Source organism: Glycine max, chromosome 18, assembly GCF_000004515.6.
Source record: "Glycine max cultivar Williams 82 chromosome 18, Glycine_max_v4.0, whole genome shotgun sequence".
In the NCBI taxonomy this organism is placed as follows: Eukaryota; Viridiplantae; Streptophyta; class Magnoliopsida; order Fabales; family Fabaceae; genus Glycine; species Glycine max.
The window spans coordinates 1400678-1426222 of NC_038254.2; the positions used below are offsets into that span (position 1 = coordinate 1400678).

General features: G+C 31.9%; 3 protein-coding genes and 1 pseudogene across 3 annotated transcripts; 1 reads left to right on the plus strand and 3 right to left on the minus strand.

Annotated features, from left to right (window-relative positions):
* The first annotated feature begins 1563 nt into the window (after positions 1-1563).
* LOC100817831 (sulfate transporter 2.1) lies at positions 1564-8397 on the plus strand. Its single transcript, XM_003552772.5, has 12 exons — positions 1564-2024; positions 2143-2191; positions 2321-2528; positions 2642-2816; positions 3287-3352; positions 3446-3676; positions 3844-3970; positions 4718-5004; positions 6561-6754; positions 6857-6945; positions 7399-7475; positions 7965-8397. The coding sequence occupies exons 1-12, from the start codon at positions 1692-1694 to the stop codon at positions 8088-8090; spliced, it is 1962 nt and encodes a 653-aa protein (XP_003552820.1). The 5' UTR covers positions 1564-1691; the 3' UTR covers positions 8091-8397.
* A 1544-nt stretch (positions 8398-9941) lies between these two features.
* On the minus strand, positions 9942-12891 carry LOC100818364 (bifunctional aspartate aminotransferase and glutamate/aspartate-prephenate aminotransferase-like; annotated as a pseudogene).
* Positions 12892-15836: 2945 nt separating this feature from the next.
* Positions 15837-18860, minus strand: LOC100779691 (trafficking protein particle complex subunit 12). The gene is made up of 2 exons (XM_003552050.5): positions 17646-18860; positions 15837-16376 (listed from the first exon to the last, which is right to left on the minus strand). The coding sequence occupies exon 1, from the start codon at positions 18727-18729 to the stop codon at positions 17647-17649; it is 1083 nt and encodes a 360-aa protein (XP_003552098.1). The 5' UTR covers positions 18730-18860; the 3' UTR covers positions 15837-16376; position 17646.
* A 2398-nt stretch (positions 18861-21258) lies between these two features.
* Positions 21259-22436, minus strand: LOC100780586 (heavy metal-associated isoprenylated plant protein 23). The gene is made up of 2 exons (XM_003552051.5): positions 22067-22436; positions 21259-21688 (listed from the first exon to the last, which is right to left on the minus strand). The coding sequence occupies exons 1-2, from the start codon at positions 22233-22235 to the stop codon at positions 21384-21386; spliced, it is 474 nt and encodes a 157-aa protein (XP_003552099.1). The 5' UTR covers positions 22236-22436; the 3' UTR covers positions 21259-21383.
* Positions 22437-25545: the final 3109 nt, after the last annotated feature.

Here is a 25545-nt window from a genome sequence, read left to right on the forward strand (position 1 = left end):
TTTTGCAATTTTTCTATAGGAGTAAAATTTACAAAATTTTAAAAATGCATTTATACTTCCACTTTAATTTTTTCAAATTACTTTATCATTGAAATAAAATTTATTTTTAAATTTGGTTTTAAAATAAATATTGTTCATTATAAACACAAATTAGTTTTTAAAAACATTTTGTTTTCAGTAGCAAACATAAAAATAAACTAGTTTTTTGTGGTTGATCTATAAGCTGTTGTTCCTTTCTGCATGACTTCAATTATCCTTCATGCCTGATGTGCATGATATATATCAATGTCCTAAGACAAAAAATGATGACTGATGACAAAGGTGAGACGACTGAGGCCGTAGTGACATGAGAGAGGGAGGGAAAACTGTGTTTGAGTCAACCATTACAAATTCAAATTTAAATGGTGATTATTATAATTTTTATATTAATAATTAATCGAATTTAATATAAAATCATTAACTCAAAGATTTTTCTTATAAATAAAATAAAATTAATTATACCAGCACATAAGAGATACCATATTTCACAACCTATGCTAAAAATTAATGATATCAATGTTCTGTTATCCATCAGACACATACACTGAAAGCTGAAACTATGGACCTCCTGTTTAGATAAAAACATAAGTGCTTTTCTTTACTGAAAATATAAAAAAAATTCCTGTAGAGAAGCTTTGAAAAACTCTCAAAAACACGTTTATATGTCTGTATCTAAGTAGGCTCTATACATCTATCTGTACTCCTGTTATATGTTCTGTAACAGACATTTTCAACTTATTAAAATTTGTTAGCGGGCCATACGATCGTGAGATGGTGGACTTGTAGTTTGAGTGAACTGTTTTTCTGAAAATGGAGTATCTACTTGTAATAATCTTGCTTGTATACTCTTTTTATTTGTTTCTAATTATGCTAATGTAGGATTTATTTCCAACTCTTTTCCTCGTGTTTAATTTGCCAGCTTCTCTTAATTGTGACTTGTTTGACTTTTTTTTTTCTTCCTTTTTATTTAGAACCAACAACACTATTTTTATTTGCCTTTTTTTTTGGCTTTCCTATGTTTTTTTTTACTTCCATTTATTAGTAAAAAAAGTTGTAATATTAAAAATTATAAAAGTTTTTCTCTAATTTTTTTAATATAGATTATGAATATCCTTCATAAGTATTATTTGAGCTTTTCACAAGTATTATTTAAGTCAAATAAAATCATTATAGACGAAATTTTTTCTTCTTTAAATATTTAAGTAAGTTACATAATTTAAACTCATGATCATCACTTAAGTTAGAATAATTTTATATTAATAAATTTAAGTCTTCCATGATGGAGATATTATTTTTATGTATGAAATTGAGAATCATTAATTAAGAGTGTATATGTGACGAATCCCGAATCCTTTAGTTCATATCTCTTTTATATATATATATATATATATATATATATATATATATATATATATATATATATATATATATATATATATATATATATATATATATATATATATGTATGTATGATTTTTTTTTTTTTATATTTGGTGTGAAAATGAAGCAAGGCCTTTTGTTGCTTTATATAAGGTGCTTTCTAACCCCAAGTCCTTCAACTTCATAGCTTTGCAATTCACAGGTAAGTCACATCACATGAGAGTGTAGTTGGTCAGTTTTTCACGAGACAAAGTTCTCCCAAACACTTCAACATGGCTTCTTCAGCTATGGAAACCTGCAAATCAGAGGATTTGCACATGCAGGTTGACATTGAGAAGAACGCGAAGGACATAAGGTCTCAGTGGGTGCTTAACGCTCCTGAGCCCCCAAGTCCATGGCGTGTGGTTGCAGATTCTGTGAGCAAAACTATCTCCCACTATAAACATAAACTTTCCTCTCTCATAGATCAACCCTGCACCACACTCCTCCTTTCAGTTCTGCAGGTGGTTTTTCCAATTCTTGCTTGGGGCAGAAACTACACTGCTACTAAGTTCAGGAAAGATCTTCTTGCAGGTCTCACTATTGCTAGTCTTTGTATTCCCCAGGTATACATATTGCATATGTTATTATAATTAATTTATATATAATTAAGCTAAGCTACCACTTGCAATTGATATAGAACTATTTCTACTTGTTGTGTGATGTTTTCAATTTTCAATGCAGAGCATTGGGTATGCCACCTTGGCACATCTTGATCCTCAATATGGCCTTTGTAAGCCACTTCTTTTTTTCCTACTTATTATCATTACAATTGTTTTTCATTCCATATGATGCCTTTTTAAATAATAAATTTAGTACTCGATATTGGTTTATTACTAATTTGTGAAATAAAATGATTTAGATACAAGTGTGGTACCACCACTTATCTATGCTGTAATGGGAACCTCGAGGGAGATAGCAATTGGTCCAGTGGCAGTGGTTTCTCTTCTGTTATCCTCAATGATGGAGAAATTAGTAGACCCTGCTACTGATCCAGTGGGTTATACAAAGCTGATTTTGCTTGCTACTCTCTTTGCTGGTATCTTTCAGACTTCCTTCGGACTCCTCAGGTGAACAATTAATTAACATACTATGCTCATGTTCCTATCATTATATTTTTATAACTTTCCCATAAGGTTGAGAGTGATCTTTTTTAACTTTGGCATCAATTAAAATTTAACAGGCTTGGGTTCCTTGTGGATTTCCTATCCCATGCTGCAATAGTTGGATTTGTGGCAGGAGCAGCCATTGTGATTGGGCTTCAACAGTTAAAGGGACTCTTAGGAATTACCCATTTTACGACCAAGACCGACATAGTCTCTGTCATGAAAGCTGTTTGGGAAGCAGTTCATAATCCAGTATGCTACTTTTTATTCTTTTCCCAATAAATTGGGAGCTGGTGGGGGAGGGAACTAAGAATAAAGATAGTTTTGGAACCAGATTCCAATTCACCATTCAGTACATTTATTATAATAAATTTAATTATAAATATTATTAAGCATAAGTTTAATGATTAAAAAACATGTAGTTGTTTTCTGTTTGTTTGTTTTTGTCCCCTTGATTAAAAAAAATCTGATGGATTAGGTACGTGTTTAATTTGATTTATTTTTAAAAATATTATTATTTACTTTTTTTTATAACTTTTTTAAAAAATAATCACTCATATTCTGCATCCATTTATTAGTGAAAAGGTAAAATAATAACTAATTAGCTTCCAAATTAAACAGGCACAAGAAATGTAATTATTAAAATTTCCTAGAACTAATAAATATAATTTCATCATGCATACGCATATCATCAATGTTAACATATATATGTTGAATTACAGTGGAACCCTCGAAATTTTATCCTGGGATGCTCGTTCTTGGTCTTCATCCTAACGACGAGATGTTTGGTAGGCGATATAACTGAACCAACTCTTAAATATTACTATGTCTTTGTTCAATTCCCTATAGTTTGAAATTAATTTGTGCTAATTAATTGGCAGGGTAAAAGGAAGAAGAAACTATTCTGGTTGGCATCAATCTCTCCTCTTGTATCTGTTGTTGTGTCAACTCTAATTGTGTTTATCACAAGAGCTGATAAAAATGGAGTTAAAATTGTGAAACATGTCAAAGGGGGGTTGAATCCAAGCTCCATCCATCAGTTAGACTTCAACAACCCCTACATTGGAGAAGTGGCCAAAATTGGACTAGTGGTTGCTGTCGTTGCCCTTACTGTGAGTAACCAATTATAATTATAATTATATATGAAACCCTAAACTTAATTAATACAATATACGAAGTTACCATATTCATTCCCTATCTATTTTTTTTTGTCAAACCTAATTATTTTCCATTTCATTTTTAATTTATACAACTTGCATTGGTGCCTTACCCATTATAGGAATCTATTGCTGTTGGGCGATCGTTTGCATCCATCAAAGGATACCAACTTGATGGAAACAAGGAGATGATGTCAATAGGTTTGACAAACATCATAGGATCTTTCACCTCCTGCTACGTTGCAACTGGTATAATTCTTTTATCAAAGTATATACATAATTCTCAACTAATACAGAGGGATGAAAATAACAAAATTGGAGTTGTGAGATCATTTATGTTAATTAAGTTATTTGCAAATGCAGCTTTGAATTTTTATGATGATAAATTAATTAACTTGGCAGTTGAAATAAATCAATAGGCGAGTGACATTTGATTATACTTTCAAGTACATGTGTTTTTGTTTGAAAGGACACAAGGGGCAAGTAGTTTTAGAAGCATGATCGATATCCTAATTTTTGCATGCAAAAGAAAAACTATATAAAAGATTTTTTTAGGCTTCAAAAGTAAAAAAATACATTATTGCGGAATTTATATATAGTTTTATATTCTTATTGCATTTCTCACAATTTTACAAATTAACTGTCTTGAAAGTTGAAAGACAATATATATATATATATATATATATATACACGAATGGTTTTTATAATAATCACGATGAAATGGTATATATACGAATGGTTTTTACAAATTTTACTTTTGGAAAGCATAAGATCGATATTCCAAAATCATTGAATAATTTAGTTAATCAAACCATGACGTTCTCCTCCTTTGACCTCTTATTATTGGAAAAAGTAAATTAAGAATGGTTTTGAGAGCTGGCTAGGTAAAATGATTTTATCTTGCGACAAATTAAGGTGCTTTGGCAAGGAAAATTATTTTAATAATGAAGGTTGTTTTGCTGAATAGATAATAATGAAGCATATTAATTGTGGCAGGTTCATTCTCCCGTACTGCTGTTAATTATGCGGCTGGGTGTGAAACTTTGGTGTCAAACATTGTGATGGCCATCACGGTGTTGATATCACTGCAGTTTTTGACAAAGCTATTGTATTATACTCCAACAGCTATTCTTGCTTCTGTGATTCTCTCTGCCCTACCAGGACTCATTGACCTCAGTGAAGCTTACAAAATTTGGAAGGTTGATAAGATAGACTTTCTTGCATGCGCTGGAGCATTCTTTGGAGTACTGTTTGCTTCTGTGGAGATTGGTCTACTTGTTGCGGTAATCATTGCCACTTCCATATCTTCTCACTCCCTTCTGAAATGACTTTACTTATTAATTATAATTTGTTATTTAAAATAAAATAATAAGCATATTCTTAATTTTCTAGCATAGACGAATTTAAAAGATATTTGAAAAACTATATTAATTTTTTCATATGATAATTATATATCTATAATCCTTTATATATATATATATATCCTATATATACTTGACTTAAATATGTTTTTTATGCTTTTAATATATTTATTTATTTAGTTTATTATCAAAAATTATTTTTTTTATTTTATTATTTAATATTTTTTAACTTTTATTTTTAATATCATTAGTCTAAATTTGTTAGTAATAATGTAATGTTCTATTAGTTTATCACATCATTACTTATTTAATAATTGATATTATGATAATTTATCACGTTATCATTTAACTGATAAATAAAAATAAAGTACCAAAAATAAAATTTTGAAAGTGTTAGATATAATAAAAAAAATAGGTAATATACTGAAAATGAAATCTATTAGTATATGAAAAACATATTATATCTTGTTGTTTTTAAAGAAAAGAAAACGGAAGAGATGTCAGTTTTTGCTGCTGCTGCTATTATCCTTGTTATAATGGGGTTACTGGTTTAAGAACGTCACAATATATGGCTAGTGATAAAGCACTAGTGTACTAATGTAGCATATATATGTATTTTCATTTAAAGAGCTTTCAATTAATTAAATTAAATTCTATATTCTTGAAGAATCAACATTAGCATCTTTATGCCACATTACTCAACATTAGCATCTTTATGCCACCCCAAATAATAAACTATATATGAATGATACTTAAGTATAAATTCATATGTAATTGTGAAGGAACCCAAACTCAGATTTACTGTTGAACAATTATGAAACGCAATAATATTTCAACAGTTCTGTAAGTGAAGGCAATGGCACACTATGAGTGGATATGTAAAAGCTTGCAAAATAAGAAATTCTAGTATTCATAAATATGTATTGGTGATGGCATGGGCCAAAAGCCTAACTTCTCCATTATATAATAAGCAAAGCCCCCCACCACTTCACTGGACCCACATATTTGGCACTAAGTGTGATGCAGAATGGATGTGCACCGTTGAAAAACTGCATATTGTCTCTGTTTGGGACAGATTTAAAGCTTGAAAATTAAAGCCACCTAATAAATTCTGTGTGGAATGATATTCGTTGCTAGGGTTGCAATCACTTGACTGAGATCTTTAATATAAAAAGTTTTCAACAGATCACTAACACTTAAGGTCAAATTGTTTCCTTGTTCTAAATGGCATAGATCGAGTAGTCGTCATTTTCTCGTTTTGAAATGACAGTTATGTACAAAATTTCGTCTACAAATTATTAATTAATTAACATTGTGTTCTAGCAGAAACAACCTCCACACTTTCCACAAGATCATATTTCAAAGAAAACTAATGAAAGGAAAAATATTGCTTAGCTAGGCTTATGGGAATTGAAGTAAAATACTATTATAAATGAAGAATACATTAAAATTAAAATTTGGATTTTCTTAATTTGCAGGTGGTAATATCTTTTTCAAAGATCATTCTCATTTCAATTCGACCAGGGACAGAAACTCTAGGAAAACTTCCGGGAACTGATTTGTTCTGCGATGTCTATCAGTATCCTATGGCAGTTAAGGTTCCCGGGGTTATGATAATACGAGTCAAGTCTGCGTTGCTTTGCTTTGCAAATGCCAATTTCGTTAGAGAAAGGTATTTGCTACATACAATAAGTACTTCCAGAGTGGGAGAAGGATCAAATGAGAAATTAATGTCAGAAGCATGAATAATCTAATCTTTAATTTTTGTTTCAAGGATCATTAAATGGGTCACTGAGGAAGAATCAGAAGATGACAAGGGAAATTCAAGAAGCACCATTCAACTTCTAATTCTTGACACCTCCAGTAAGGCTTTCTGACTCTCCTTATTAAATATAGGAGGATATTGATCTTTCCACAAAAAGGAAAAGAAAATGAAATTAACAGCATATTTTGCACCTTTTACTTTTACTAAAGTACCTATAATAACTGATTACGTAAAGATCGAAAAAAGTACACATATATACATCTTAGAATATTATACATAAGACCATTGGTGAGAAAGCAATGTGGTTAAAAATTTTACAATTTCGATCAACTGCTGTTTTTTTTTATTATTATTAAAAGAAAAATGATACATGAACACCTCTAGTTAATACCCATTGAACACCTAGAAAAAGAGAAAAGCATATAGATTTGATAGATTTTGTGATGTGATGAAAAGAAAGAGAAAAAGAAATAAGAAATATTAATATGGTGTTTAAAATAACAAAGTGTATGTGTATTATTATTTGATTCATGAGGCTTTTCTTCCGATAGATTTGGTGAACATTGACACCGCTGGAATCACTGCTCTAGAGGAACTGCATAAAAGTTTGTCTTCACATGGAAAACAGGTAACTTCTTTTTGTTTTGGACATTAAGATATATGTTGGTTGCTTGAATGGCTCACCTAAAAAAAAATCATAAACTTAATGATGAGTTGTTAGGTGCGTTTCTGTTATTGTATATATATTATTATAAATTATAAATTTATGATAAAAGTATAATATATGGCGTTAACATACAAATTTATTAACATGGAAAATTGAGGTATATGTTACTGATGCATCATATTGTTTATGATAATTCTATTTTAATGTAGATTAATAATTTTTATACTAATTGCTTAATTAATTTCTATAAAATAAAAAGACAAATGAATCTAATGTTTATAAACTTAATTTTTTTATGGTATATGTAGCACCACTAAAGTGAAAAATGATCACAATCTTTCCTATATAAGATTTAGGAATTGGGTAATAAACCCACTATATATTAAACTTTTTAGTATTTTCAAGAAGTGTGACTTAATGTTGACCTAGAGGTTTTTGTATTGTTCTCAGTTAGCCATTGCGAACCCTAGGTGGCAAGTGATACACAAGCTAAAGGTGTCCAACTTTGTCGGCAAAATCCGAGGCAGAGTCTTTCTGACTGTTGAAGAAGCTGTTGGCTGCAAGAGCCGCTGCTAAGTTGGATAACCACACCTGAGTCTTATGATGTATCTCATGTGGGAAAACAAAAAACAGTGTCTAATATCCATTTGTCTTTGTGGAAAATCATAACACTAGTGCTTGTGAATTGTTCCCTTGTATTTCCACTCCCAAGTACGTACGTTATGTACGAAATGGGACATCAGAATAAGTCATCTCGTAATTCATGTTAGAGATGCTGTGAGTTTCTCTTATGTTCATGTATGTGCTTAATAAAATAGCAATTTGAAGTGACGTGTTTGTAAATATGCTGGAAATTTTTTTGGTAATGAGCTTTTTATTAATTTTAACTTGACGTGAATACTTTAGCAGCAGTGAGAATCGTTTTTAACAAAAAATAATAAACGATACAAATATATTAATTTTTAGAAAAGTAAGAATGATTATGTGGTTTGTCAATTACTATATATTATTTTACAGTCATAATTAATTATTATAAAAATAATGTTGGTGCAAAATTTCCATATTAAACAACACCGATCTGCTTTACTGACTCATACCGGAGTGCTTTTCTTTGTTTATTATTGGGTTGATGGCAGAGTTGAAAATCGCAAGTTTAGTGCTTAATGTTCTTCGACAGAATTACGTCTAGATTCATACAGTAAGATGATCAGATTAATATATAGTACTATGTTTAGTGTCCTGAAGCTGAAGCCACTAAGCACTAAGTAACTTTTCGTCTCTCTGAACATTGATTACACTAAGCACAGCCTGCACAATCTACATTTTGTTAACTAGTTATCGTACTTCTGCAAAAACTTGTCTAGATTCAATGAATATTGAGTTTTCTCTTTTTATGGTACTTTTTCTTACATTTCTTTCTTTTTATGTAGAAATTCTAGTAAAGATATGTTAAGGTTTTTTTAAAGATAATAAAGTGTTAACAAAATTAAATATTTTTTTTTTAAAATAAGTTGAAACACACACACATAAGTGACACGTTGCTCTTTCACTACTAGGTTATTTTTTAAGTTAATATATTATACTTGCTAGCTTGATGTTTTCTTCTCAGCAGAGCGTATGTTTTAATGTCTAAAACTACCCATAATATTAACTCTTTTCGGTTAACAATTGCCGACAAGTGTTGTTTGAAAATTTTAACATAACATAACATTTGGTCTCTTACTTAGTATGAGAGATTCAAATCGCAAGTCACATGCACGCAGCTATGATATTTCGGTTGCAATGCAAGTGCGTAACTCCAATTTAAGCTCTGGAAACTTTGCAAATGATGAGTGCTAAATCTTTACTTATGCTGTTATGCATCGATCAGTCTATTTGCGAGTGATTTTGGCTTTTATATGAGGGTGCTCAAAGTGCACATACAACAATCATAGAACTTTGATACTTATAAGAAAAAAAAATCTAAAAATAACAATGGCTCATTTCATCACAAAGATGACATAAAAAGTTAGATTTCCAACTCTATTAGTAATGTTTAAATTGGCGTAGAGTTGTTCCAACTTAATGAAGAGTCTCAGTTTCAATTCCTGAATACATTATTAAATATTTGAAGGGATAATTTTATCGCCTATAATGATCTTATTCGATTTGAACAAGATTACCTCAGCTAAAGAATACTTTGGTTTAGAAAAAAAAAAAAAAGTTTAAACATACATGAGGCTATAGTATTTAGCTGTAACCACAATGCATTCTTACCATTTTTCCTTTAATATTTTTCAATATATCAATTGCAAATGCATTCACTTTTCATGTAACACTTACTTTATAAAGAATTAAAAGATTTATAGAAGGATATAATAAGAGGATTCATCATTACTCATTTTCATAATAAAACTGAAACAGAATAAAGTAGAAGAGTGTAATTAGTTAAACAAGTGCATCAGAGCTTAGAGGGATAAGTGCTTTCTTAATCCTCTCCATGGTTGTCTTTAAATTAGTAAGGGATTCATCATAAGAGATGCGGATGCAAGAATCATCTCCAAATGCACTCCCCAGCACCAAGGCAAACCTGTTGTGAGTAAAAAAAATCAGTAAAACACCAAGTTATGACTTGGGCTAATGTATTTAATTTTTCACTATTTTTGAACTTTTTATGCAAAGTAGCTAGATGATGATGATCAATGCTATACTGAAAAGCAACATGGATGAAGCCTTAAAGAGATGTTTCAATCTTTTAGCTCTCATATTTCAAGAAAGAAAATCCTTTCAGCTGAAAATATTAAGTTCAATGGCTACTTTTTAGAGAATATGGTGGAAAAAACAAATAACTTGAAATTTTCTTTCCCTAAAGGCTTTCACCATGGTAGAAACAGCTTCCCCACCAGCATAGCCTATTCCTAATGCAGCAACTCCAGCTTTCTGAGATATACTACTTGCACCTGAAGTGAACTGTATTCAATAAAATGTCTTATTGTTAGTTAGAAGTTAGGCAAAGTAGAGTATCAATAGTTAATTAGAATAATCAGTAAGTTAGTATGCTAGAAGAATGGGGACTCACTCAATCTTATATCATTTGAGAGAACTAAGCAGAAACTCTTTTCTTATTTTTTCTGATCCGGTTCCTAACAAGATGTGTCTGACATTATATGTTGCATATAACATAAATAGCAACACTAGTCCAACCCTCCAAATGAAAGTTGGGAATTTTCTTAAAAGCTTTCCTCTCAATTGCAAAGTATGGTAAAACTTAAGCATCTGTTTAGATGTCTTGGAGGAAAAGGAAATCAAGAGAAGTTTGATATTGAGTTGTGCATAATTCACAAAAAGGAAATAAAAAATACATCATACCTGGCTTTGAATCTTTCCGAATGCTGCAACAAAATGTTTTGGACAAGCAATATACCCAAGCCGCCAACCAGTCATTGCAAATGTCTACAAGACCACAATTGAAAAGCATCATAAGACTTGACGCTTTCAACATTGTCATAATTTACAAACATTCTAAGAAATGCAGAATTTGCACTGAGTAGAAAACAAAAACAAGGGATTAACAACAGTACAACACAATTACACAAACACCAACATGCCCAAAAGAAAATTTATACTAACTAGAATTTACACTTTATCAGTAAGAGCACATAGCATTACTGAATACAGACCAACCTTGGAAAATCCATTCACAGTTGGAGTTCTGTCCCACATTCCAGGTAAAGATGCGAAGCTTGTATGGGTTGTTGGTGCATAATTATGTGCTCATATATTTCATCAGAGAGAACCTGTATAAAACAATCATAGAGTTTTTGAAAGGAACTATGGGGTGCTTAATTTGGGGTGCTTAATTTGCTACAATTTGGGCTATCTCTTCAAGTAATTTCTTAGAGTAGACAGATCCTGCTGGGTTACATGGTGAACAAAGAATAAGTAGTCTTGATCTTTCAGTAAGGCTGGCTTCGAGCAGTTTGGGATCCAAAAGAAAATTATTAGATATGTGGCTTGGAAGAATCACAGGTGTTGCATCAGCCAATCTTGCGATTTCTGGATCACTCGTATAGAATGGAGCAGGAATAATAACCTGAAACATTCACAACACACGGTAAATAAAACCCTCCACAGCTTGCAAAAGAATAAATAATATCTATGATCTATGTAATAAGTTCTTTGAAACCACAAAAGATGCAAAACAGGTGCACGATGTGGAATAAATTTTTACTTGAATAATGGTAAGAGCAAAGATTGCTGGACCTGGAATATACGATAATCATATTGAGAAAGTAATACGGAGAAATAGAACATAGAGGATAAAAGTATTATAGAAGTTTGGAAATGAATTTTTTGAACAAAAGAAGTCATGTCAATAAGTTCAGAATGATATTATTACAATTTGCAAGTATGTGATCTCATACAAGAAGAAGGCATCAAAAGGAGAGCACTTCTGAAGCTTCATATAATATTTAACTCCACTTTTTTCTACTCCTACTGTCAGCAGAAATTTTTGAATGCAATGGACAATTTTCTTTGACTTTAAAATAACTTAGTAGCATGAGTAATTCTAAATGCTTATGGTAGAGTATAAGACTGTTTCATGCCTCATCTCCTGGGGAACAAACTGCAAGCACTGCTTGAACAATACTTTGATTGGCTCCATTACTGACCACAATCTGATCAGAAGAATATGTAATTCCATATTGTCAAACTCCCAATCTCACATAATGTAAGAATGAAAAAAATCAAACACGCGAAGTATCAGCATTCTAAAGTAAACTTTTAGCTTACGACAAATTGCATGGCGCAATTCTAATGTTCCAGCATTGGGGGTATATCTCGTGTAACCTTCACGAGTTGCATTCATCCCAGCCTTAGCATCCACATACATGTCATGACATGATCATGAATTCTTGATACGTATAAAAAGAAAAGGGACAAAAGAAAAAAGAAAAAACACTTTTATTTAACTTAACAAACAAAGCGAAAATTTACAAAGAACTCACCTCAGCTATAACATCAGGTGAGTCAAAATCAGCTTGTAAAAGAGCAGTGGCATGATGACATATGGATAGAGTTTTGGAAGGTTTCACAGCATTAAGTCTGTGGCTCAAAGAAATATCAACTTCTGTTTCATCATAATCACTATTAGTCTTTGCCTTTACCATCTTAACCCTTCTGTTCAGCATCAGCTCAACGTGTTTTCCTTTCTGCATGGCTCTACAAAGGCAATATAATTAAGCATTAGCAACAAGTGATGCTGAAGCTGGAAGAGAAAGGAAATTGATGTCAAGAGAGGAAGAGTGGATAGGGATGGAAAAACCCAACGAGAAATGGAATATTGGTCTCCAAACACGACTCTGGAGATGGCAGCGTTATGTAGTGCATTGGCCATGGAAATGAGAAGCTATGCAACGTTCAAACACCAAGATTGGGTTGGGGGTATAGAGTTGACTAAGTGCATTGCAAGTAGTGAAAAGATGCAAAGCTAAGCTAAGGGGAACTTGTTTGTCTGTAAACGTAAAAAAATAGTTTCTTGTTTGTGTTGGGTAACAATGTCCAATTCAACTTCAGGAACGTACGTAGATGGAGAACGTTTAAATATACATAAATAAATAAATAAACTGGAGTAGTACGTATAAGTGGTATTTTTTAAAAAAGTCAGCTGCAGGATGTGTCAGTGTGATAGTATATTTTTTATAAAAAAATTACTTTTTTAAAAAGCTGTAATTTTGTTTAATTAAAGATAATCTCAGAATGTGGTAATCTGCAGATATACTGTATTCACAATTATGGTCATGGTCGAGGTGAGCTCCACTCAACATGTAAAAATTATTGATATTTTGGGTTCTCATTTCGGGCTTGAGAAGATAAGAAAAAAACTATTTAGAAGACAACAAGCTGTTTCCTTTATATATAAAAAAAATTAAGTCAATTGAGTTATCAGAATTCATATCTTAAAACTCCATAAACACTATTTTATTCATCATGAATGATTCTATATATGATATTTGTAGGTTATATGTTTTTCCTAACCCATCCTTGAGTGAATAGTTACAGGATGACAGGTAGAGAAATGAGATTCAAATAAAATAATTGTGGGCAATCATAGTCAAGAGGGAGCTATTGACTCCTCCAACAAAATTATTCTTGATCCCTATCGGTCAAAAATAATGATCAAAATATTCTTTGAGCATTTCATCATGTAGTTTCCCACCCCACCACTCTTTCCTCCTTCTGTTTCTTCATTCCTTTCATCATTTCTTCTCTCCCTTTTTTTCATTCATTCATTCCTTTTTTCTTTTTCACTCCCAATTATTTACTCTCTCCGCTCACGTTGTTGAAGGTATTTTTTTTTGTTTTTTAAACATAATGAAATCCTAATTCCGTTGTGCACTTTTGAACATCAGAATCATGGTTATATTTCTTTTCATGTCTTTGTATAACACAATAAAATTGTGATTTCATTGTATTATAATTTTTGTTATACAACAAAATCACAATTATGTTGTAATGCAAATTTGCACCCCATGCAACATAACGGAATCACAATTTCATTGTGTAATAATTTATGTTACTCAACAAAATCACACAAATTTTAGCACAATAAAACCATGATTCCACTAAGTAACAAAACTTGTTAGATAATATTCTATTGGGCTTCAAATTATATAGCAACCATTTTTTTAAATAACCAATGTTTTATGTTGATTGTGTGGGTTAGTGGATTGGAATACATATATATATCTGATGAGGTTACAAAATCACCTGAATGGAGAAATATGGATGATGGAAGCCAATGTTTCTTTTACCAATCCTTTGTTTTATATGGAACCAAGTCTAATGATACTGGTATGGAAAATGATAATGATGAAAATGTGGATGGTGATGACACTGATATGCCGTCGATATAATGTATTGGTCCACTCATCTAGGTTGTAAAGTTGGATCTTCTTTCCACTGAGGAGTCAAACGCTAGTTGCATCCCATCTTATTGTAATTGGATTTGTCAATAAAAATCACTTTGTATAAATATACATTATCCACTAAAGATACCATTTACTTTTGTAAGCTAGTACTGATTTATTCGCTAACTCTGAGTTTTGTATGGTAATGTGGTTTTTTTAAAGGGATAATTATTTGTTTTCTCTTGTTGTACCATAATGGAAAAAATATTGCACATCTGAAACCTGTTTATGACAAAAGTCTTACATGAAATGCATTGATATTTTTAATTCAATACAATTTTAATAGGTTAGAGGATTTCAATATGTAATACATTTTTCTAAGAATTGAAATAATTTTAAATGTTCAATGTATATCTAATTAATTCTATAAATGTGTATCTTAATATGTTATAAATATTTTTATAAAATTTCATTTAATATATAAGTTTTTTTCCTGTGCAAAACCTATTAGAATAACCATTAAAAAAACAAAAAAAATGTACAACAAAAATATGATTTTATCATATTTCTGCTGCAGTAGGGGCACAGAAAAAGACATCTGGATTCTGATGTTCACTGCAGGTGAGAATAAGCTTGGAATTTTCTAATGATGATAGGGACAATAGCAATTTGATTGGGACCAATTGCAACCCCTAATTAGGATTTACAATGCTTCATTAATTGAATTGGAAAAAAAGAAAAGAAAAAAAAGCCCGATAGCAGCACGTAGCCATGTACTTCGTTTCCAAGTTGTATCGTCAATTAAATTATTAGTATCGTACTCGGCAGAGGATGTTATGGATGAGAACAATAATTTTAAAACATATCAATTGATAGTCGGTGATTTAAATAATAGTATTTCATGTGACAAAAAAATTCAATACGAATTTATATTTTATAGGCTATATTTTCGGGAATGAAGATCCATGACAATTAACATAAAGTGAGTTAAGTTTTCGGGGGACACAACCATTTTTAGTTTTATTGATTCACTAATTTCTCTAGCTTCTATATGGGCAACTTTTTCACTTCAAAGAAAGATTATTATTGATTATCTCCACCCCTCTATCTCATTTAGTTATTTTTCTTCTTAAACATTCAACCTATTTCATTTTATTATTATTTTTTTTTTGTTTCAGTACAATCTTACTGGGATCAAAATCAGACATTGAATGTACCATTCCAACAGAAATTCAAACTGTTTCGCGACTTTGTGCGGGACAAGCACCTTTTGCTATATGCCTATATCTAATCCACGTTAATACCATTTTGACTTTTATTATAAACCACTCTATTCGACTCCAACCAAATGACCAAATCCATTCTCCAAGACATACAATAGCCAAAAACAGTACACATTCAATCAAATGATACGAAAAATTGCAGCTCCTTGTAGTAAAACAAATCATCAGTTGCTAAGGATTTGGTATTACATTTTTTATGTCATTGTCTACCAACCATATTCAATAAACAGAAGCGAGGTCCGATGAGGAAATAAAAGCTATATGCAAATATCAATTTGGAGACTTGCAGTAGAGTCAACAGGAATAAGCCAACTAAAAATACTGAGATCTTCCTTTTTTTGCAGCAGGATACTGTAATAAAGAAACCAACACTAAAACAATGCAATGCCCTTTATGAATTTAATGAATGTATTGCAAGAGTTTTGTTAGCTTCTCAATTGTATAGAATTTTGACACTTTTGGGTTTTGAAAGCTTACAGATGAACAAGATGTGAACCAAACACCAACTTATTTTTGTCCATATTTGTACCTCTTCATCAGGAATGGCCAACAGTGAGCACAAGGCCCAGAATGAATTTACTGTCGAATGGTTGACCATCAATTACCTTCCTTCTTCATGCTGGCAAGTTGCATTTCTAGGTGCTTTAAGCACACACTAAAGCAACAAACGCACCATGTCTCCGCTAACTCTGCATATAAATAGATCAACAAGATAACAATAATTCTAGATAAGAAATATATCTTACAGATGTCTCAATAAATCTTCAAATTCATTTCCCTGGCAATTTCTACATATTTTATAACAACTATCTTCTAGCCAAAATGTAAGAGTAAAGAATCTTGCAGCTTTCACAACTTAGAATTGAAAAGGGCAAGCACAATCCTTCTCCCCCCCTTTTTCAACACCAAATAAAGTTGACCATCACTATTTTTGTCTTGCAAGAAGAGAATAGTATTTTTTTACTTACAACAAAGTCCTAATACCACTACCATTCGCAAAAACAAAAACAAAGTGCACCAATACTGAACGTAGCATCAAAAAACACAGACTTTTCCATCTTCCAAGTGCATCTCCAAATCAATTAAAGGCATATTACAAATCAAGACACGTATTTTCAAATCAAATCACCAATCCAAAGATGTGACTTGGTCTAACAGGACCACACAGGAGAGACAAGTAATTTAGCATTGAAGCCAACCCATGATAGCCATCATAGCCAGAAGTCACCTATTCGCTGGATGAAAGTTTCACAAACAAGACAATAACCACAAATCAAAACTAAAGACTCTATGGAGTTAAATATACAAGGCCCCCCTTCCTAGCCCTGACATTGTAGAAACCTTAGCCTCATACGAACTAACAGACAAATTCAGGATTCTAAGACGCTCAAAGTTTACTGCAGTACCCATGAATCCATGATACTCAGAAATCTTGATATTTTCAAGCTGAGACAGTTATTTTGCATCCCTCGCAACAAACCAAACGGAAAAATCAAGTGGAATCAAACTTATATTAGGCTAAGGGAGCAAGCATAGGATAAAATATAGAAGAAGATATTGCACAATCCACCCACAGCTCAGTACAGAATTCAAGTACACCGAGATGCAATGAATGATTCAAGAACATCTAATTCCATCAATAAGAAACTTAGACAGGCCAAAGGAGTTATTGAAAGGTAAACCAAGAAAAGCAGCACAGTATGCTATAAATTAAACAAAACAAAACATAGATGCAGTTTCTTAAGTACTTTTGGTGCCGTTCTCCAATCAGAAGTAAAGTTTCACCTTGATGATTTGCCTAATAAAGGTTTGCATTAACGATCAACATAAATTACCGATATACATTAGAAGAACACCAGTTACAAGCAGCTTTATCTAATGAAACAAAACACAAATCGGTGATACATTAGAAGAACACCAATTACAATCAAAATGCAAAAAAGAAAGTAACTACCTACCTCATGTACGAGTACAAGATGCATCAAAATCATCAGGTGCAACACGAGCAATCCAATTACTAAGCGTTCTCTTAATATCAGAGTGATTAACATACGCCAACTCATACATACTACACAAATTGACAACAAGAGTCTCATTGAGAGCCACAGTGGGAACTCTCTCAAGCGCACTCTCCAACACCTTAATAGAATCCGACAAGTCCCTCAGATACATCAAACACAGAGCCTTGTTGTTCACCGCCACAACATCCGCACTGTCCCTCTCAATGCACTCCTCGTACTCCCTCACCGCCGACACATAATCCTTCCCAACCAAATACACCAACGCCTTGTTCCTATTCACAAGGTTCCTAAACTCAACCTCGCTCAACGACCCATTACTCTTCCCCAACTCCTCCACCTTCAAGAACGAAACTTTCGCACCCTCCAAGTCCCCAATCTGCAACTGCATGTACCCAAGCTGGGAAACCAGCAAAGGGTCAGAACAATCGCGAGAGAGAAGCTCCTTCATCAAGCTCAAGCACACCCCAAACTCTTTCTGACTTAAATGGTTCCCTATGATGCAATTCACCACAAAAACCTCTCTTTTTCTCCACAGATTAAGGGAGACGCCGAGGTTGCTCAGTTTCTCCTTTTCCTTAATCTTCCCGCGCACGAAATCGAGAAGAATGTAGAATCGGTCCATGCCTTGCTGACGTTGCCCTAATTTGATGGGGATTAGGGCGTGGAGCCACCGGAGGGAGAAGGGGACCATGGATCCGATCCGATTGGGGTAGATTTTGGGGTAGGTTTCGTAGCGGTAGTGGGAGCTGTCGAGGTCTTCGAGGGAATCGAGTTCCGCAGAGGCTTCGTTGAAACGACGCAGTTTGGTGAAGGAGAGGGCGTTGAAGGCAAGGTAGGTGAGGTGGTCGTGGGGCTTGTGGAGGAGAGAGAGGGCGCGGGCGCGTGAGACCTTGTCAATGATGGAACGCCACGCGCCGCGGTTCGCGAGCTCTTCCAGGGAGCTCATGTCGTGGCACGCGTCGTCGATTGGGTTCGAGAGAGGGTGCGGTTGAGAATCGGAGTTTGAAGATTCCGAGTCCATCGCCACGCCGGTGGACGGAGACTCAACGGAAAGTGACGCCGGAGTCAGCGAAAAATACAAAGAGTGAAAGACGAAGGAGCAAGCCTTGATTGGGTTTGTTGGTTGTTTAATGATATCTTCTTATTGGGCCTGGTCCAGGATTTTAGGCCCATAAACTAACAGTTATAAAATCTTTTTAACTACCGAAAAGTAAAGTTGGAGAAAAAACACCTGCACGACGCTATGTAGTTTCTTTACTTGAAGTTGAAGGAGTGATAATAGGGACAATTTTAATTGGGCAACAGATTAGATGTGGAAAAATATATATCTAAAGCTCGATTATGTAATGATAAAAATTATTTTTATGTATTAATAATTTGGGATAAATATTTTGTATATAATTGCTGAAAATTTATCGACTACACATGGTTCCATCATAATTCACGTTCAACATGTAAAAATAAACAACTCTTATGCTTTATTTGGTAGACTAAAATAGAGAGGAGAGAAAAGAAATAGAAAAAAAAAATTGTGGATCCTCTCTTTTAATTTAAATGTTTTTTATTTTGATTCTCTCTATTAATGTGTGTGCATAAAAATAAACTTTAGTCTAAACACCACCTCAAAAGCAAAGTTAAAGGGAATAATTTTAGATTTCTACACTATTCATGTGCATTCATCCTTCAAAACGCAAAACTAAAAATATTGTACTAATTGCTTGTTTCGTACATACACGCATAAGGGAAGATGCCCATGAAAGCAAACGTGTGCTTAATCTCATTCAAAAATTGATTTTAAGTCTAAACTTAATTTTAAATTAAAATAATTTCACATAACTTTTGCATGTTATCTATTGGAAAACAATGTATAATAATAAACATAAAAGCTATAACTATTAGGGTGTGTTTGGTTTAAAAAAAAGAAATAAAATAGATAGAAATAAAAAAATAATTTGAAAAAGGAAAAATAAAATAGAAATAAAATGATATGTTATATTGTTTGTTTTAAGAGAAATATGTGAAATAGAATATAAATAATATTATAAAATTGTTTTGTAAAGATAATATAAGAAATTAAATTCTTGGACCCACAAGTTATGTGAAATTAAAATGATATGTTATATTGAAATCATTTTAACAAATCTCTTCATGTCATTTCTGTCTAAGGACTATTATTTCCGTCGCCCAAATCAAACATAGCCTTACCTTCGTAAAATTGTATGTATATATAAAGTATCTTAATGTTGGACCAAACGTGCTATTTTTTGTTACATTTTAATACACAAAAAAATTAGCATTTAGACAAATAATTACTTTGACCCCTAAATGTGTAAATCATTAATAGTTTAGTCCTTAAAAGAAAGAAAAAATAATTATAAACAAGTTGACATTAAGTTATATAATACGATATAATTATCATATTTTTTATACATTTAGAAATTAAATGTAAAAAAAATTATCTTTTAAAGACTAAGCCTATTTAGTTACACATCCAAGAAGAAATAAAATGATCAATTACCCATTAACATTTTGGATATAAAATTAATTGGGGAATCACTTTTCTTATGATAAAAAAAATTATACCAAATTTTACGATTGATTTACTTTTAAAATAAAAATATCTAAATATAAATATCACTTTATTGTAAAATTAATTTTGCTGATATTCATTCAAGCACATACGTAACATTTGATTGAGAACCACTTTTGCTAGGGGAATAAAAAACTAGTTTTCAAAAAAAAAAATCCTTCATAAAAACACTTAAACACAGTATATTTAATAACACTCAACTTTAAAAGTCTTTGATCTTGCCTTAAATACGCACGTTTCTGTGTCAACTTTAAAAATCAACTAGAGAAAGAACAATTTGTGTCATCAAAGAAAACGTCCATTCAAGTTGGTGTCAGCTGATTTCCAAATACAAACACACCCTAATATGTTCATCATAAAGATTAGATAGATTATTGTAGTTCTCCCAAATTCAAATTTGTGTTTCTATGTTCTACTTGTTAGACATCTGGGTAAGTTAAAATCTACACTACACTACACTACGTACATACAGGGTTCGGTTTAATTTGCCTATAGCCCTACAACAAAGAAAGCCACAATTCATACGTAAACAGTCTGAAAGAACAACACAACTCATCAAATCAAAGGTTGCCTCCCTAACAAGTAACAACCAAACCCTATTTAAGGTCCCCAAACGTACGTCAAGACTACACAGTCCAAAACTACTACAAATTACGGTTCAGGAGTCGGGACCATTGAAGCAAAGTTTAGGAAAAAACAAGGATCACAAGATGTAAGGCTCACGAGGTTAACTCCAACAATAAAAGAACTAAAACTTACGATTTAAACTTATTAGAAAAAATTATTTGCTATTAGTACTTAAAAATAAAAAAGATCTCCTACATTGACAAAATAAATTCACATACGTCAATAAAAAGTTCTAACATATCTAAAGTTAAAAATTTCTTTTAAGAATTAATTTAGATCTCACTTATGTTGTTTCCTCTTCACACTACTACACACTGTAGCAAAACAAACACCTTAAAAATAAAGCAAACTATATATATTTAAAACTTGAAAATTTACAGTGCCGTGAGAAAAAAGTAAAACACCACTACTTTTAATTTATTTTTTCTCATAATAATAATCTTTCTAGACTCTAGTGTCTACATGATAGAACATGCATTTGGGTTTTCATCACTGAACATGGTGGTGTATGAATCTGCATATGCTGTTGTCACTGTTCCTATGGTGGCAGCAGAGTTGTCCACTCTCCTCACATATCCCGGAGGAGCCTTCTTGTCATAAGCTTGAACAGTATATGGATTAGCCACCATGTTGAAAGGCACGTAAGGCCAAATCTCAGCCTTTTTCCCTGTTGACTTGGCCTTCTTTAAGACCTTGTTTGGTTCCACATAACCAGTTACTGTTACTTTCTGCTGCTTCCTGTTTATCTCCACCGATTCTACTCCTACACTTACACCACCATTTTTTAGTTAATTTCATCACCTTCATACGTGTTGAATGCTATATAATTAATATATCACACTATTAATTTTCACCAAAAGAAAAATATTACACTATTAATTGATAACATACTCTCTAACACTTTTGTTTTAACATATTATTTATTATTAATTAAAATTTATTGAAAACCATAAATTATAAATTATAAGTGAAACCGTAAAATAAAGAGTCATATCAAACATTTTTTGTGATTTTCAACAAATTTTAACATAAAAGATGGTTGTGCTAGCTTTTTTTATATATATTATTATAATTATAATATGGCACACTACCCATGGAAGCTGATTTTGAGAATAAAATTGAGGGAAAACGTAGCACTTACCATCTAATGAAGAGAGAGTTTTCCTAACCTTGAGCACACAGCCGTCACAATCCATCATCACCTTCAGCTCCACGGTCTGTAATTGCTTCTTGTTCTTGTTCTTGTTGTTGTGTTGGTGGTTGCCATTCCCACTTCCCATTAAATCAGACCAGTAATCTCCAACCCCCATTTTTGTGTATTTAATATCAAAACCAATATGAAAGCAAGCTGGGAAGTTCTTGATGAGTAGAGAAAATTAGTAGGTATTAGATGGGTTGAACATCATTGATGGTGTGGGAGCGTAGGAGAAGAATTTATATAGAGAAAAAGCAAGGTCCAAAACCACAAGAAGTTACAAGGAACTTTCTTGCAAAACAGAAAAATATTCCTCACTCACTTACCTTCTAATGATCTAAAAACCAATGCTGCTCTTTGAAGAACTTTTTTTTAGTTACCTTGGGATATTTTTACCACATCTAACTAAAATTGATTTTGGTAGAAGTAAAAATTAATCTTATTTGTTTTAATTTTATCATAATTTTAAAAATAATTTAAACGTACAAAATTTAGTTAAAATCAAGATTAATTCACATCAGCATAGTCTACCAGAATTTTGAAAGTTATTCACACAATTATATATAGGCTTTTTCACCATTCAGATTCAATGATATGAATGGAAAGGTATAGTGGTCCCTAACTACGCCAGTGAATAAAGAACCTTAGAACGGATTATAACTTCTTAACGGAGAAAATTTTTACGTGGGGTTCAAGAAAGTAGATAAGAAGGAACGCATTCCTGTATCACCTTTTTCATTCGCAAATATATATGTAAATAGTAAAAATTAATGGTACTGCTTGCGGTTCAGTTGACACTTGACAAAGTTATTTATTTGATATGTAAAAAGAAATGGACATATCAAATGACAGCTAATACTGAGAACTCTCTTATTGAAGAGCAATAATTTATTGAGGACGAAAGTGAAAGACTGAAAGCAGCTTCCACCGACTCATGCACATATCCGATCGAATGAACAACATAATGTGGAACAGATAATGACGGGGATTGTATTTGAAGTGATGCAAGTGCAAGCATTTAGCACCATTGACAAAGATAATCCTTCATATTGCAACGGCTATGAGCCTTTTACCCTCTCCATTGATAAAATTTCAGTCAACTTAAGGCCAATCAAACTCACAAATATATGTCAAGTTTGTACTTTGCAAAAAGATAATAAGGAAATTATCTATCAAACTAAAATAAAATTCACAAAATCATCATTCCTTAGCCAGACTCATGATCCAAACTCATATTTTTAATTAAATTTCAGTCTTCTAACATTAAGGAGTTTTCCCATTTTTCTTGATTTTAAAAAGAAAATATTTCAATCGTCTCTCTTAGCGATACCCTTTGGACTCGTTGTGACAATATTCATAACACTTTCTCCTAAAATCTTTCGACCTTTCACTATAAATACTTGTTAATGTTATCTAAAAGTATGAAGCATTATTTTGTAAGCAAATTCTTTTAGCTTAGTCACGAAGAAGTTATTGGAAGTGTCATAATTAATTTCATCATGCATGGTTCAAGAATTCCATTAGACAAAGAAAATTGTCTCAGTAGTTATCATCGATAACACAAGCTACTAGACCAATTGACCAAAGAAGTTTCGTCTTTTAAATTCTTTTCCCATCTTGTTTGAATATGAGATATTTGATTCTCATTGATACTTTTTCGATAAGATAAAGGTGACATTTTGGCTTCTGTTTCTAAGATATTTCTATAAAGGGAACCAAAAGAAGCAATTTGAATCATTAATTTAACTAACCCACTAAATAATCTTTTTTTCAATTAGCAAAACTGCTGAAAGCTCAGTCCCACTTTTGGAAAACAAAAGTAGAGTGATAAGGAAAAGATAAAAATAAGAAAATGCAACGAAAAGTGTGGGTGAGAACAGAAAAGAGAAGCATGCGTCAGGATACCACCCTAAACTAAAGTATGTGCTTAAGTTTTGAAGTACCGGAGGTATACACCAAAGGCTTAGTTTCATTTGCATTAACATATTAATAATAATTCACAAGAGAAGAAATATAAAATAAGATAAATCAATTTTTTCACAAGTTAAATTTTATTTTATTTTTTGGAATTTTTACAAGAAATAAAAAAATTCATAACTTAAAATTAACTCATGTATGATAACTTTTTAATAGTTTTTTTGTTTAATTTTCCTAAAAGATAAGGCGTATAAATTAATTTTAGTTTACGAGAGAAGTTGGATTTGTTTATTTCTTATATTAAGTGCCTTGTTTAGAAATTTATTGAAAGTGACCCAAAATCAATTATATGTGGATTTAAACACTTCAAAGCTCGCTGAAACTGAAAGCATTTCATTCAAAAGTAAATTTAACGTTAATGTTCCCCTGATTAGTTGAGAAAAGGACATGAATTGTACTAGTATTAATTTACCTCGAGATCAAAGAGAGCAAAAAGTTTAATCATACTATATTTACGCAGAAAAAGATGATAAACAAGTGTATAGTACAGACGTGAGACGTGGAATAAAACTTTGATTAGTAATAAATTGGTCATTGTTGCTTTTAGAAACTTGCTGTGGACACACATGACAAAAGGGATTTGCATTTTTATGAAGCTCGTCTCATGTTTAAACTTTAATTTGGACGGAATTGAAAAACATCTCATTGATATATTCATGTGCTTTCTTCTTGCTAGCTTTTGGATTGTAGATACTCTTTGATTATCATAAAAGGAACGAACGACTTTAATTTGGAAATTGAGACCGAAGTTGCAATAGAAATCGTTACACGTCTTCTCTAGTGTGTATGTATTGTTTCCTTTTGGGTTTAAAGGATGACCAAATGTTGAGGCCAGTCACAATATAAAGGGAACTCACGAAGCTGGGGAAAGTGTTTAGTATAGTTTAATGTTTAAACTCATGCACGCACCAGATATCTTAAGAATCTATACCAGATATATAACGGTTGTCTATATAGTTTCTTTCCATTCCCATTGTTGGAGAATTAAAGCTTCTGATTATTTAGCATATTTTATTGTATAATTTTACTATATAGTATTTTGTACTTTAAGTATCTTATCAAATCTTCGGTTGCAACATCATTGGAGAAGATATAGTGGCATTCATAATGAATACAAGTCCAATGAATTCACTTTATGTTGTCAACTAGTAGTCCAATGAATTATGTTGTGGTTGGCTTAAGAATGAATACAAGTCAAATTTCAGCTGGCTTACAGTCACAGTGGCATGGAATATATAACAGAGTGTTGCGTCAAAAAAACAATAATGACGACAACAGGACTAAATACAATGCATGTATTTTTTTTTTAATTGAGAAATAATTTATTCTTTAAAGTTCTCTAAAAAAAGTAACATTTTACTAATAATTTTCCCCACTCGAATTGAGGGTATTAAAGTAATTTTCATTGTTTTTGCTTTTATTTTTTATTTAAAAAACATTTGTTCAGT

Bases quoted from the DNA above. Each gene is read 5' to 3' on its own strand.
- LOC100780586 (XM_003552051.5), bottom strand. From the start codon at position 22,235: ATGGGGGTTGGAGATTACTGGTCTGATTTAATGGGAAGTGGGAATGGC. The intron at 21,689-22,066 runs GTAAGTGCTACG...GTGTAAGTGTAG, and splicing joins AACTCTCTCTTCATTAGATG to GAGTAGAATCGGTGGAGATA.
- LOC100779691 (XM_003552050.5), bottom strand. From the start codon at position 18,729: ATGGACTCGGAATCTTCAAACTCCGATTCTCAACCGCACCCTCTCTCG.
- LOC100817831 (XM_003552772.5), top strand. From the start codon at position 1,692: ATGGCTTCTTCAGCTATGGAAACCTGCAAATCAGAGGATTTGCACATG. The intron at 5,005-6,560 runs GTAATCATTGCC...CTTAATTTGCAG, and splicing joins AGATTGGTCTACTTGTTGCG to GTGGTAATATCTTTTTCAAA. The intron at 6,946-7,398 runs GTAAGGCTTTCT...TTCTTCCGATAG, and splicing joins TCTAATTCTTGACACCTCCA to ATTTGGTGAACATTGACACC.